General features: G+C 46.0%; 1 protein-coding gene across 1 annotated transcript; it reads left to right on the top strand.

Annotated features, from left to right (window-relative positions):
• The first annotated feature begins 359 nt into the window (after window positions 1-359).
• LOC142803966 (glutathione S-transferase 4-like) lies at window positions 360-7,407 on the top strand. Its single transcript, XM_075890360.1, has 5 exons — window positions 360-548; window positions 4,144-4,202; window positions 4,430-4,571; window positions 4,961-5,131; window positions 7,182-7,407. The coding sequence occupies exons 1-5, from the start codon at window positions 408-410 to the stop codon at window positions 7,317-7,319; spliced, it is 651 nt and encodes a 216-aa protein (XP_075746475.1). The 5' UTR covers window positions 360-407; the 3' UTR covers window positions 7,320-7,407.
• Window positions 7,408-15,300: the final 7,893 nt, after the last annotated feature.

A 15,300-nucleotide genomic window follows, 5' to 3' on the forward strand; every position in this document is an offset into this window, starting at 1 on the left:
AACGCAATATACATCTTTTCACTGTTCCCTAGGTAATTCACTACTCGATCCGCTGAGTGTTTTTATATCTGCCTTTCCAACTTTTACAATTCCATCACCGTCCAACCACCATTCATTGAAAGCCGCAATAGCAGAGTCATCGCTGTACGTGACCGCAATTATTAATAGAGCCTCACAGCGGGGCTTATACGCAATCACGCTTTTCCGGCAACCTTCTGGCCGCTTATATTGCGTCTCGGCAGATAAGAAACAAACTGTCGCTTACTCAAACAAGCCGCTCCGTGCTCCCCCACACGCTTCTTCCTTCTTCTCCTTTCTTACGCAGCAGTCGCTGTAGTATATATATATGTTCTTGGTCCTCCGCAGCCGCACATCAGAGATTTTTCCGCTCGTCGCCAGAGATCAACATGCCGGTCCTGCTGTACAACCTTGAGGGCAGCCCACATTGCAGCTTCATTCGGTGCTTGGCGAAAGAGATCGGCGTTCAGCTGAGCATCAAAGAAATCAATTGCGCCAAAGGAGAACACCGCTCTGCGGAGTTCATCAAGGTAATATCACTGTTTGTGGAATGAACATGGGCCTTATTTCATATTTTTGCGTGTTGTTGACGAAGTGACTGTGCATGTTTTAGTCCCTACAGCCCTTACCAAAACAAGTTTTATTATTTTTTCTCTCTGCGCAAAGCTCAATTGCGCCTACCATTCAGAAAAGAAATTGTAAAATAAATTGTGTAGGCAAGTCTCAGTGGTAAATGGCTAGTAATGTTGAATGCTGCAAAAAAAACGCCACTTACTGTCTGTTTATTTGTGACTGCATAAACAGAGGAAAGCTGTACAGTTGAACCCACTTATATTGATTGATTGATATGTCGGGTTGAACGTCCCAAAACCACCATACGACTATGAGAGATGCCGTAGTGGAGGGCTTCGGAAATTTTGACCACCTGGGGTTCTTCAACGTGCACCCAAATCTGAGCACACGGGCCTGCAACATTTACGCCTCCATCGGAAATGCAGCCGCTGCAGCCGGCATTTCATGCCGCGACCTGTGGGTCAGCAGCCGAGGACCTTAGCCACTAGACTGCCGTGGCGAGGCCTACTTATAACAATAGCAATACTGGTTTTAACAATATATCGATGATATCAATGAGAAGATGCTGCAACATGAAACTTTGTATGCTTTTTACGGTGAAATATGCCAGTTACATCAATTCCCACCCGCCACATTTTCGGTTATAGCAATGAATTCAGGTTGGTGGGTTTCAGCACTAAAAAGTAATAGAACATTATACCCTTGAACAGAAATTCAAGCCGCTGAACCCCTGAACAAAACTGCAACTTGCCCCGGTTCTCTTCGAACACACAACTATTTCTTTTCAGAGCGTTGTGGGACCGTACAGTTAAATTCTACATTGGCGCTGGAAGCGTGGTGGTTGTGGTTCATGCACTCAGGCGCGCAATTTGAGAAAAAAGTTGGAACTTTGAATAGTTTCTGCATTCACGACGTAAGACATTATCATGCATTGGCTGGTGGCTTGTGGCAGTCCCATGAAAGCGTAATAATTTTCAAGCATGTCCAAAAACAGGAAGCTTGCCATCCTTATCGCAAATGTGTAGCCATTTCACATCTCATAATATATATTCGTTTCAACAGCCTCTCATTCTCATATTTTTCTTTTTTGTAGCGGAACCTTCTTTTAGCAATTATCGGTTACAATGAAAGTTTCGTGCCACTTGAGCATTGCTATAAATTTGTTCCACCGTATTACGTCAAACAAAAAAAAATGTACGCAGTTTGTTCCTACTTCAAAGCAGCTGGAAGTGCACAGAGGTGATTGGCTTGTTTATCAGTGACGCTGAATTTCCGAACCCGCAGCGTGCTAGGTGTCGATGACGAGGAAAAATTAACATCAGATGTGCTGAAGTGGCATCTTCTCCCCTCCTACTCATCCTAACAACTCTCCCCGTAATCTCAAAACCCTTTCCCATCTACTCCCTGTACTTGACAATACAAAACTGTGGTATCCGTCAAATTCTCCTCCTAGTTTGTCTACCTCTCTGTCTTTTATTCAAGCTGACAACCTTAATGCGCACCCTCGCTTTCGTTTCTCACCCGTTCCTATACCAGACCACACACACCTCTGCTTTGCGTCACTTTTTTCCCCCTCCAATTATTCTTCCCCACCATTTTTTTTTTCTCGCCCCTTTAGTGTACGATACAAGGCTACGTTGCACATGACCGTGGTTTACATGGTTTTCACCTTGTAATGCCCCCGAATGTTATGCAATGCTTTACCTTCTATGTGTGTATTCGTGTCTTCTGAAATAAACTTAAGCTGATGGTTTGCTCTCATCTGATGTAAGTGTTTTTTCTAGTCCCTTTTTTTTCGCAGCGTTTTACCGTCCAGTCTCTACACCCTTCCTTTCTCGTTTGCTCACTGTCACATCATTCTTCCCTATCCACCCCCTTCCCCTCAATGTGGCTGCGAAACGTTACACTGCTCATGGTTATGGTAATTTGCCTGCGTGACGCCAAGATATGGCGTGAGATGACAGGATAACACAGTATATAACGTGCGAAATAAGACGACATCCCGGACCCGTATTGTCTACAGCATCTAATTTCACTGCCAACCGATTTTCTAGGCCCAGTATTTTATGGCACACTGAAAACTTCTATGTCAGCAATGAAACTTCTATGTCAGCAGCGGTTTCTTCCAAATGCGTGTAGATATTTAGGGGCGAAACTCCTTAAGGCGTGGGTTGGTCGTCACCTGTGTGTATGCATGTATGTAGTAACCACCTCACATCATATCAACGGGGTAAATGATCATGAGTGGGGTGAAGTTTCGGAAGGTTTTATCGGCAAACCATGAATCATCCATTGGGCGCGTTCATCTATCATCTGTCTGTTTATTTGACGTACAGACGGATGGACAGACAGACGCACGCATAGACGCACGGATAGACAGATGCACAGACAAACGCACAAATGAACGCACAGATGGACGCACGGACGCGTACGAACGGACGGACGAATGCACGGACGAACGGAAGCAATAACTAAAGGACGAATGGAAGCGTGAATGGACTCATGAATGCTTCGCCCCAATCATCATTATTCACTCCGTGGATATGCTGTATTTTTTTTCTAAGCAAAACGATTCGATATACGAAGCTACTTCAATGTTCGAGTGCCTTCTCCAAAAACGCTGAGAAGGGATGATGATGCCGAAAGCCTCCTACGCAAACTCTTCATCGCCCGTAACAATCTGCTGTCGTGGCTGTGAGTTATCTATGGTTAGCCACCGTCATCTTGTCTTTTTAAGATATTTTTTTGTTTTTAACAGTGCCTCAACATACACCGTCATGCTAGTCAGACAGGCATAATGTTTTTTACAGCTCATTGGCATATGCCGCTAAAGCCCTCAGCAAGCAACTATCGTGCTGACCCATGAGCAGTGATTCGTAGATCAAGTAGAGGCAACGCCAATGTTTTTTCCAGTTCAAACTAAGGCGTGTGTGCATATTTGAAATTAATAAAGATTGCAATAAACAAAGTGTAGAGCTCAAAAGTGCTTCGTTATTATTTTTCACTGCCCCATGTTTCGCACTGTTTTACCCTGTGTTGAACATTTGCAGCCTTTACCACCATGTAGGTAGTTCATGGTAGATTTTTCACTACCTGCATCATTGAATGGTCATATGGCGGAGACGGTTCGTGTCTTCGTCTTTTTGCAGCGTGGGGCACCAAAGTCATTATTCGTGATTTTAGTGAAGGAATGAAAGCTCTAAATTCTCTTTTAATTAGAAAATTTGGATTCCTTTTTTCCGACACAACAGATAGTCTTGAAATTCGTAGTGCTCTCTCAATTCGCCGTCTAAGTGGTTGGCTGTACATTTAAAATTAGGTCCGGAAAAATACTTGTAGTTATTCTGTCAAGCGTACTATTCCAGTACATCATGATGTTCGTCCTCGTTCACTCTATGAGAGTTTGCGAATGATTCACACCACACCACAGCACAGACATTTGAGACCCTAAACTGACTGCAGAATGCATCCATGATAGAATTTGTGTCAGTGAAATAGCAAACCAATTCCACTTTTTCGAGATTGCGAACCATTGTGTTTCCTTTCTTGCAGAAAAACCCTTTCCACAAGGTGCCTACAATTGACGACAGTGGCCTCATCGTGTACGAGAGGTGCGGTACCTTTCTCACTCTGCTGCATATTACACATGTGGTACCTGCATATGGTAACCGCTTTGTATGATAATATTTAGTTTTTGATGCCTTTATACGTCCAATGAAATGAGCAAACAAAGCGCTGTCACGAAAACAAAAACTGTTTGACTTCAAGTAAACGCCACTTTGGCAGTCTTTACTTGACTCTGCTTCTTGCTAACGCGTCAATCATTCTGTTTGTGCAGCAATGCCATTGCCTACTATCTTCTCCGGAAGTATGCTCCTGAATCACAGCTCTACCCTAACTGCATCAAGACACGCGCTCGCATCGACGAGGTGCTTGCAGCAGTCAATGGCAACATTAGCCCTATCCTAGGGACCTATCTCGTGAGTACGAGGTTTTTGTCATGCCGTGATATTTCACTTGATGCTTGCATGTTATTATAATTGTAGCAGTTCATTGTCTTAAAACCACAATATCTTTATGATGTACGCCGTCGTGGAGGGCACGAGTGATTTCATTGCACTATCAAGCTTCTTCAAAGGTTTTTCTTTATGTTATGCATCTTCATGTATAGTTCCAATCACCTTTTTTATTGAATTTAGATTTCTTAGGCATAGATTTTAATGGCCAGGTAATATAAACCTTTCCTCTATGATGAGGAAGCACGGAAGTGCCCTAAAGTTATGTAAAAGCCACCATAAGTATAAAAAGATCTCTTTCATCCCACCGAGAAGCTCATGTATATTTATTTATTTTTTCATTTTTTTCACAGGCGGCTCGATGCTTGAAACGTACCAAGCCTAGTGCAGATGAGGTGAAGGAGTGCGAAGAAAAAGTACTCAAGTGTCTTGAGCACCTACTTGGAGAAAGCAAGTTCGCCGCCGGTGACAAGATCATGCTTGCTGACCTCTGCCTGATCGGTCACGTCGCTGTCTATCTCGAGGTAAGTTTGGCATGGTGGCTTTCCCAACCTATTTTGTCACGGTGAGATCAGTTCAACACAGGTTTAGGTTGACCACTCATAACACAACAATCCTGCCTTACACAAGAAAGAAAAATAACCGCTTCTCTGCTTCTTGTTCCTATAGTCAGGATGCATGGAAGGAAAACCTCATGCGGCAAAAATGCAGCTGTCGCGTACAAAGCTGTATCCGTGATCAATCTCTACTATGACCCATAAGTTCACCTATCTTACCTTTTGGGTTTGGCTAGTTCCCATTGTCATTCGAATCAAATAGCCTTGATCAATCTTTATCACCTTCTAACGTTTCATGGCAGGCCTTGAAGAATGATGCTAGCGTGGATTGCACTCCCACGTGCTACAATCACCCTCCTGAAAGCAGCGTGTTTTAACATGTGGATCAATATGGACAGCAGCCATTCAATGTCCGTCTGTCAGTTTACGTCCTCGTTTCTGTCTTTGTAGCCGTGGTGCAGGGCCAAATATAGCGTTTGTATCCAGGCAGGTTTACTTCATTGCTACTGCTCAATAAGGACACTTTCAATCATCCTATATATTAAGCATAGATAATGTGGTGACACTGACATGTGCAGCCATCTTGAGGAGGCACCAGTATGTATTATTTAATAATGGAAACGACCTGGAAGTGCGTATTTTCTACGCATCACACTAAATATACGTTGCCCAAGGCTTCATGCATTCATCTTAAGGGACTTCACGGGGCGTTAGGCGAAATGATGTCACTATGACAAGGAACAAGTTTCTTTTCATGGATGATGTTTTTCATGCTGGCAAAAAACTAGGAAGTGTGGTGAAAAAAAAGTTTTCAGAAGGCGCAAGGCGATGTTGACGGTAAAAGTATATCTTTAGGCGCTCTAATCGTTTCACTAACTGTGCGAGCGGAGTGGTGGAGTTAATCCTTTTGTCTGGCGGTGGTACGCACTACATTGGTCAGAGGGGACGTTGTCTCAACGTATATCTGAGGGAGCATGCCAGCTGTCTGAAAGGTGCACCATCTACGCATCTTTTCCTTCATTTCTGGCAGTGCTGTTGCGCAGCCGAGCTAAACAAAACTGCTGTTATGATGAGGCACATGGACCAGCGCACGCGTGAAATCGCTGAAGTGTTTGAAATCGTAAAAGCAAATTAGAGGTACCTGAGCCAGACCTCAACTACTATCACTGATGCTGAAGTTTAATATCTACAGCATAAGTGATTACATGCTTGATCGTGTTTGATACAGCTACTAGTGCCTTCGTTTATTATTACAGTTACCATGTTTTTTTTATTCAACTGTTATGTTGTTAGAGAGCATTTCTGTTTTGTGCGTCATTGTGCTTTCGTGTTCTTTTCCTGCGCTGATTGGGACAAAAGTGTTCCAAGTAGCGTAATTTGCTACTTCACTTCAGTGCAGAACTTTATTCATCCAAACTAGCTGTGTCAATGAAGTCTGCAGGAATGTTGTGAAAACAAAGATACAATTCACAATTCAAAAAGGAGAGCAATGACGTAGTGATAAAGGCCGCGACAAGCAGAAATCTTGTAACCCAAAAGCTATCACTAGACGAAAGTAAAATGCACCATCTCAGAGATTAGCCTCGCTATATCTTTATCATAAAAACACATAAAAATATGGGCATAGTAGTACCAGCGGAGCTCCAATAAAATAGGGTTTTTAGACAAAAAATTAAAGGACGTTCGCCCGAAACGATGGACGCTGCAGGATGTTCACATTGAAAATACCGCTGAAGAACACAGTATTACATTTACTAAGAGAATGCAGCGAAGACCAGCATCCATTGTCTTATACAATCACTTCTCGCTTGAGCTACAGCGGAACAGGGAAAAAGTTTCAGATCTGAGTGTTGTTCTTATAAAGCAGAAGAAGATATTATGTACAATACATAAATACCCACTAGCTTTTGCTTTTAATGCTACCTTCACTTGTTCAGGTCTTGGTACACATTTCAGCATGGATAATAGAGTGCTCTTTCTACCTATTGCTGTCGTTAACTTTTTTCTCTTTTTGCAGCTACCATGCGTCAACAGAGCCAAATACCCAAAGCTTGCCGCGTACTACGATCGTGTGAAGGGCGCATTGCCCTATTTTAATGAAGTTTTCGGCCCAGCCATTACTCAAGCCAAGAAGCTGTGGGAAATGGTGCACTAGACATGCCTCAATTCTGCCTTCAAAATAAGGGCGGAAAATGTTTGACGCATTGCTTGAATAAAAAATCATTTCTTCTTTAAAATATTAATATTGATCGGTTCGTTGTCCTCTATATCGCATTTTTTCGCGCAATTGTATCTATACCCAAATACGCAAATGTTTTTGCAGTCGTTGCTCTGGCCGTATAACTGAAAGTCAATTTCAGGCCATGTCCGCTATGTATAGGCAGACGCTGTGCTGCATTTCACTGAGACTGTTGTTTTGACTTCACCCAATAGCACAAAGGAGTCTATTGGCTTCATAAGCACATGACACACATTAAAATTAAGCTTGAACGATGAATTTTTTCCATAACAAGCCTACACAAAGTAGATAACGCATGCTTTACGTACACGTTTTATATGCGACACTAAAGTACGTAAATAACAGTCTTTCCATTATCCTGCTGTCATGATGAGTGCATAACAAAGTCGCTGACATTTTCATGGAAGTAAACCTAGCGAGCACACTCTTCTTGCATAATAAGGTGAGGAATCACAAGAGCCATCTGAACTGAGTAAAACAGTCACGTCAGACCGTTTATCGGTTCTCTATACAGTATAGACAACTTTTGCACATTCGAGCTGAAATCACAGGACTTATGAAACATCGAGGGCCCTGTGTCGCACTGTTGTTTCAACAGCGAAGCTCTTCTTAATCGAGCCTTTGCTGACAGGTTTCCGTAGTGCTATTTCGGACATAGTAGATGGGTTAGCGTCACAGAAATCCGGAAACTTGGATTACTCAGCGCAGGTGCACAAAATATGAGGACAATTAAGTTAGCCAAAGAAACGGGTTATGTGCCACCTAAATATATGCGGCCTATAAGAAAACTGTCATCAGCATGAACACTTACGTGCCACAGAAATTTAGTAAATACCACTACACACAACTTCCGCTATAAAAAAAGGGCAAAGATACACCAGCAGATGGCGCGCTGTTACCATGGTTACACCATTTCCATGTGACGCACTTTTGTTTTATAAGATAGTGAATCGACCAGCTCTTCAAAGCTTAACACAGTGTTTTTAAGAAGATGTGATACAACATACCTGACAGGCTTGTGAAACATAATTTTGCCACAGCCAAATGTAGGAAAGGCCAGCAATTTAGCTGTTTCATCACCGTACTCAAGGTGAGGCGGGCCGAATTCTGTAAATAATGTTACAGCCCACCACAGACGTGCATAACGAATGAGCTTGGTCTGGTGCATTGCTTTGTTTTTGTATTCATTGTCAAAGCCTTACAGAACGCAAGATTATTGTGTAATAGCTCGAATTCTGTGGCTCCTCCAATTATTGCTTCTATTTTTCAACTACGTCTGTGTCTCTTATGCGGCTTGCGTACCAGTCAGAAATCACCGGTGGTGGTGCTCAGGCGTTTTAACCTCAAGCTTCAAAACGTGAGCGGCACGTCGTTTCAAGCATCGGAGGCAGAGGGAATGCACACGGAGTACAGTCTGGAGACAAGAAGCAGCTCTTCGAAATTAAAAAAAAAAGCTCTGGGCCAGCATGGATTGTGCAGCACAGTCACAATGAAAACCAGTAAAATACGTAGGAAGAAACAGTGAAACAAAAAACCTGAGCAGATCAGACCTTCTGTCAACATTATTAGCTCCTACAGTGAAGTTGTTTAAATGCGAAAGCGTTAAAGAGCTTATTACACAGACATCACGACGTTGACATCGGCATCAGCGTCGACGTCTTTGGTTGTCAGCGAAAAGTGTCCTTCTGTGCGTTGCGTGACCAAGACATCGAACAAGATGCAAACAAAATTTATAATAAATATGTTCGGGTTCAAGTAAGGATCGAAGCCATGCCGCTTGCGTGGCAGCGATGTGTTATACCACACTGCCACGCGTCTCTGGAAACACAGCTCAAATAACTTCCTGTGCTTGCAGATTCAACGAAAATAACCTTGATGCTTTACAAACACACGCGTCTGTTATACAGGCTTCACCATACAGCATGTCATATAACACTAATGTAGCGCGGAAAAAGTTTAAAATGCCATTGGGCGTCAGAGCTCATAATAACGACTTCATTTTTTTTCAGTTTTGGCCAACCACGTTACTTTGTGTTTTCTCTTCATATATTCGTAAAATCTGCGGAACTACCTCAGACTCACTCATGAAATATATTCTGCCCTTAGGACACACTCAGACTCCTCGCCAAAGCTTTAGTGAACCGGATGCACACGGTCTCATGCTCACGAAAATTTTCTGCAGCCAGACTCGCTCAGGCTCAAACTCAGCTTAATATTACTCACTTGAACTCACTCAGACTCTTGACTCGATCCTAATTTTAGTCTGAGTGAGTTGACTCATGAGTATATGAGTCTAGATATAGCATTTTTTTCTTGATGTCAATGTCTCATCACAATATCTCACATAACTGGTGCTCTTCTGGGCGCCTTTTATTATGATACCTTCGAATACGAGTTGTAACTGAACGTGAAAGGAAAAAATGTTGAAAGGGTCACAACATGAAATATATTTATCAAAATGTTCCACTGGAATATTTGGCAAGAGGGCAGAAAGTAAATTCACCTTGCTACGTAATTCGCTCCTCTGATCAACTAATATTGAAATGGTAAGTGAACGATAATGTTTTGTAGTAATTGTGAGTAGACGGTAGTATGAAGATGATTCTATGTATAAGGTTGATACTAATGTTGAATATGAGTATATAGGACCTTGGACAGGCAAACATAAGGTGAACACACTCAGAAAATATATCTCGCGCTTTGGACTCACTCGCCCTCTGGCTCACCAAATTTTAAATGCGAAGCATTTCTTAGCGAAATTTGGTGACTTTGAGCGTATCTATCTATCTATCTATCTATCTATCTATCTATCTATCTATCTATCTATCTATCTATCTATCTATCTAGCCGCCTACGACTATTAGCTTTCCAAGCCGTTTAGATTATGTAATCAATACCAAACTTGGTCTGGCATAACATCACTTTAGAAAGAACGTAATTGACTAGTCATGACTTGACAATTATGATATGTATGTCATGAATGTCATGATTTATATTTCATAGTCCTGCAGCTCTTGCGAAAGTTTCGTTCACAGGGCATGTTGCAAAACTGATATGGTATGACATGATTGCATGGCGAACACAAGCGACAGACCCCAAAATAAAAATCATGACAATGCGTGTCATGTAACAACATGACTACATGTCACACTCATGATGCGCTCGCGGCCGTTTCTCTTGCGTCACATATATCAAATTTGGTATTACGGTACGTGAATGGATGACGAAGGTATAACACTGGTGCAAACATGATAAGCATCAGATGCGTGTCATGTAACAACATGTCTATATGCCACACTCATGATGCGCTTGTGGCCCTTTCGCTAGCTTCATCATCATCCTCATCACCAGCCTGACTACGTCCACTGCAGGACGAAGGCCTCTCCCATGTTCCGCCAAATAACCCGGCTGTAATGGTTAAGGACGTTCTTCACTATGTTTGTTTATAGCGGACGAGAAAGAATTAACATGAACAATTTAAGCGAACAAAAGAAGCTTTATATTCTACACTAGAGAAGGAAGTGACAGGAGAAAATAAAACTATATGTCCAACCCTATACGCCAAGCATCACGCAACATGCACGAGAGTCAGACCGCCATTAATATGCGCAGAGTTCGCGGCTACGCTAACTCAGTGTCCAGCGCGTATAGTTCTCGGTTAGTCAGAAGAAACCGCTGTCTCACAGTTTGGGTCCCCGTCGTCCCGACATGATGTGGTCGTCGACGTGCGCGAGGGCAAAGGTGGCACGGCTGGAACGACTGACGGCACACGGATGCGCTACCGTGTGCAGCGCCGTTAATTTGAACGTCGCGGCCAACCCAGCAGTAAGGGTCGCAAATCCTGAGGTCCAGGATCAGGCCACGGCTCACGAGGACCACACCCGGTAGGCCTCGCCCACGAACCTGCTCCCGGCCACTGCACCCAGGCAGGAGCCGTTCAGCAGGCCCCGTCATTGGACCTTGTACAGGCCGACGGACTCGACTCCGAACAGACACCGGAGCTCGACCTGACCGACACGTACGGGTTCCATGTACGGCCCAGGAACGCTGCCAGAAACTCATCCTCCGTGCACACGCCCGCTTCTCGCCCGGCAGAACGTCTCGCCCATTCTTTGCCGATGTGCGACGCTCTGGTGACACCGGCGCTTGATGGCATGGGTGCGGCTACGGAGCAGTCAACCCGCATCGGAGACGCAATGAATGCTCCATGCGGGGAATGGCCAGCCCTTCCAGCGAAGAGCGTGCGCCGAGACGCGATGCTCGGCGCAACCATGACCATTAGCCAGGCCACATTCATCCCTGTGCCGAACGGCTGACTGTGGAGATGCCTCGCCGAGATCCGCGATGCCCTCGGCAAGGAAGAGAACCGCAAGCCAGGCCGCGCCCCGAGATGCCGGCAATGCCGCCCCAGCTGGTAGATGGACGACAGTAGCGTGGACAGCCGCGTTCCCTGGCGGGAACCTGGATCGCCTGCGTCCGACGCTTCGGCTCGCTGTCTTCCGTCTGCCGCTGCTCCGGCTCGTCCCCCGCCACAAAGCCTACAGCCACGTAATGATCACACGTGGCCCAATTGTGGCACGCCACTTCTATGGGCCACCGCTAGTCATCAGCTGATTGGCGCACAGTTGCTTCGTAATTGCACGTGCCCTGTCCCGCACCTTCGTCGTTGTCGTTTTTCTCGAATCCTCACACCGGCTCAGTGCTTGCCGCTGCCAATTTATACCCGCAAACTTCCTAATCTCATCTTCCTACCTAACCTTTCGTCTCCCCCTAACCCGCTTGCCTCCTCTGGGAAACCCAGTTAGTTATGCTTATTGACCAGGGGTTATCCTTCTACGCGCTACATGCCCGGCTTGTGTCCATTTCCTCTGCTTGATTTCAACTATGATGTTGCCACGTTCCATTTCTCAAGTTTTGTTATCGTCCCAAAACACTACACAGTTCTCAGCGCAAAACGCGCGTGCAGTTTTCGAGAAGCTTTCGGACTTGACTTTAGTAGATCATTTCGATCAGATCACGCCCACTCTGCGAACTGTACAGATTATTCTAGAACCTACGCCACCACCAGCGATAACGCTAGAACATTCGATGGCAAGAGTATAAATGCCGACGCACTTCACCGCTTGTGAGTTGTTGATCGACGGCCGATGCTCCGTTCACTGCTATCTGTGCAACACTGCTACTGTAATCGCACTTTCCATTCGCCGGGCACAGGTTCAACCAAATAAACTGTTAAATCCCAACACAAAGTATCCTGTCTTAAGCCACGTCACGACACCGTGACATCTGGTGGAGGTGCTGCTTCGTTCATGTATTGGACACCCCCGTCAAGCCGTGAACCTAGCCCACGTTGCGCAGAAAACACCGATGCCAACCAAGATCAGCGAACAAGCCGCCGACAGCAAGGTCTCCCACCGGAGTACGGGCTTCTACAAGACAAGGCGTGGAAGACCAAGGCCATGACCTCGACTGCAGCGACAATGACAACCGCAGCGTCCAAGCCCGCGATCGTCCTTCATCAACCCAGTGAACCACCAACGTTCCATGGGTCATCGTTTGAAGACCCGGAAACCTGGCTAGAAACATACGACCGTGTGGCCGCCCTACACCACTGGGACAACAAAGAAAAGCTCCATCGTGTGTACTTCTACCTGGAAGACACCGCAAGGACCAAGCTCGAGAATCGAGAGTCCACGCTCTGAACGTGGCATGTCTTCTGCGGCGCATTCCTGCAAACGTTCGCTTGCTCACAAAGAGAGGGCCGCTGCTCTACTAGAAAACCGGGTTCTGCTACTAAATGAAAAGGTTGCAATTTTCACAGAGATGACCCGGCTTTTCTGTCACGCTGACCCAGACATGCCTGAGGAGAAGAAAGTTCGTTTCCTCATGCGAGGGGTCAAACAGGAGCTCTTCGCAGGACAAATGAGGAATCCACCGAACACCGTCCAAGAATTTGTATCCGAGGCGAACACTATTGAAAAAACCCTGGACATGCGGACCAGACAGTATAATCGTCACCTAACTCCAGAATGCGCTGCTGCTCAAGCCAGTGACTCCGAAAACCTGCGTGAAATGATCCGAGCGATCGTGCGAGAAGAGCAGCGCAAGCTGTTGCCTTCGGCGCAGCCTCATGGGGATTGGATCGTCGACATTGTGCGAGAAGAAGTTCGGCAATCGCTTCGAATTCTTCAAACACCGCTGCCCGAGCCAGAAACTATGAGCTACGCCGCTGCAGTGCGCCAAAACGCTCCTCCCCGTCCACGCCAAAACACCACCCCGTCGCACTTCCATCGCAAGGTTCCATTGCCGGCCCCCCACGTCCTACCGTTCGCAAGCGGGCCAGTGCAGTGCGCCGAGAAAAACGGACGCTTGGCGTGCACCTGACAACCGCCCGCTCTGCTACCACTGCGGCGAGGCCCAGCACACATACCGCCGTTGCCAATACTGACAGATGGTACTGCGTGGCTTCGCCGTCAATGCACCGCGTCCGCAGCCAGGAGAACGCCAACGTGACATCGCCGACTATCTGACAGGAACTCAATGGACACCATGAAGTCCTTCCCGTTCACAATCCCCCAGCCGCCGCATGTCACCGCACCCCCGGCAGTACTCTAGCCCAACGCGGGGTTGGTCTCCTAGCCCATATCCGGGAAATTAAGGGCAGCAACCGATAGAGGTGCGGTTGCTGTGTGACGAACTACCGAAGATACTCCGAAGACACCGCGACGGAGCTTTCCGAACACAACGCCAACCAGGCAAAGCCCTGCCGGCAAAAGCTCACTTACCGAAGGTAGCCTGACGAAGCAGCGGAACAAGCCGACGCCACCGTGACCCGACGCCACACCCTAACTGTAATGCAAGACGGCGAGCTAGTGACGTCGCCGTTCTCATCGACGGCCACAGTGTGACCGCTCTCGTCGATACTGGAACCGACTATTCCGTCAACAGTGGGTCGTTCGCCGCGAAGTTAAGGAAAGTTAGGACAGCTTGGGAAGGCCCCGAAATCCACACAGCTGGAGGTCATCTCGTAACGCCTGCAGGAATCTACACAGCGAGAGTCACCATTAACGGCCGTATTTATCCTATAGACTTCGTAGTCCTACAGCGTTGCTCGAGAGATGTCGTCCTTGGTATGGACTTCTTATGCCTCCATGGTGCTGTCATCAACCTAAGAACAGAGTCGATAACGTTATCCACAGAAAAAGCACCACCGCTGCTCACGTCGTCAGGAAATCATGCATTGAATGTGCTGAAAGAACAAGTCACCAATCCACCTCGCTCCAGCGTCATTATTTCAGTCGGCGCTCCTAAATCACCTGACTTGGAAGGCGTCGTTGAAGGCAGTCAGCATCTGTTGGGCACCCGAAATATTTTGGTCGCAAGAGGAATTGCAGAGCTGTGGGGAGGCAAAGCAACGGCTATGCTCACGAATTTCAGCAATGAGTACAAACATGTGAACAAAAAAAACAATGGTCGCATACATCGAAGAAATTGTGGACGCCACCAGTGCTTTCACCCTTGCCGATTCTGCGGAACCTGCTCAGAGGAACCAAGTCCCTCCAACAGCTTTCGACGTCAATACCAGACTTGCGAACCATAAGCAAGAACAGCTCAAGGCCCTGCTCCTGCAATACGAAGATTGCTTTTCATCGTCATCGAAAATTCGGCAGACCCCAATCACGAAACATCGCATCATAACCGAAGAAAATGCCAGACCACTCCGTCAAAGTCCGTACAGGGTTTCGACGCGAGAACTTCAGGCCATGAAGAGACAAGTTGATGAAATGCTGCGAGATGACATTAACCAGCCGTTCAAGAGTCCATGGGCATGCCCCGTGGTGTTAGTGAAAAAAAAGGTTGGGACCCCACGTTTCTGCGTCGATTATCGCCGCTTGAA

The sequence above is a fragment of the Rhipicephalus microplus genome, chromosome 3 (genome assembly GCF_043290135.1).
Source record: "Rhipicephalus microplus isolate Deutch F79 chromosome 3, USDA_Rmic, whole genome shotgun sequence".
In the NCBI taxonomy this organism is placed as follows: Eukaryota; Metazoa; Arthropoda; class Arachnida; order Ixodida; family Ixodidae; genus Rhipicephalus; species Rhipicephalus microplus.

Bases quoted from the DNA above. Each gene is read 5' to 3' on its own strand.
- LOC142803966 (XM_075890360.1), top strand. From the start codon at position 408: ATGCCGGTCCTGCTGTACAACCTTGAGGGCAGCCCACATTGCAGCTTC. The intron at 549-4,143 runs GTAATATCACTG...CCTTTCTTGCAG, and splicing joins GCTCTGCGGAGTTCATCAAG to AAAAACCCTTTCCACAAGGT. The intron at 5,132-7,181 runs GTAAGTTTGGCA...CTCTTTTTGCAG, and splicing joins ACGTCGCTGTCTATCTCGAG to CTACCATGCGTCAACAGAGC.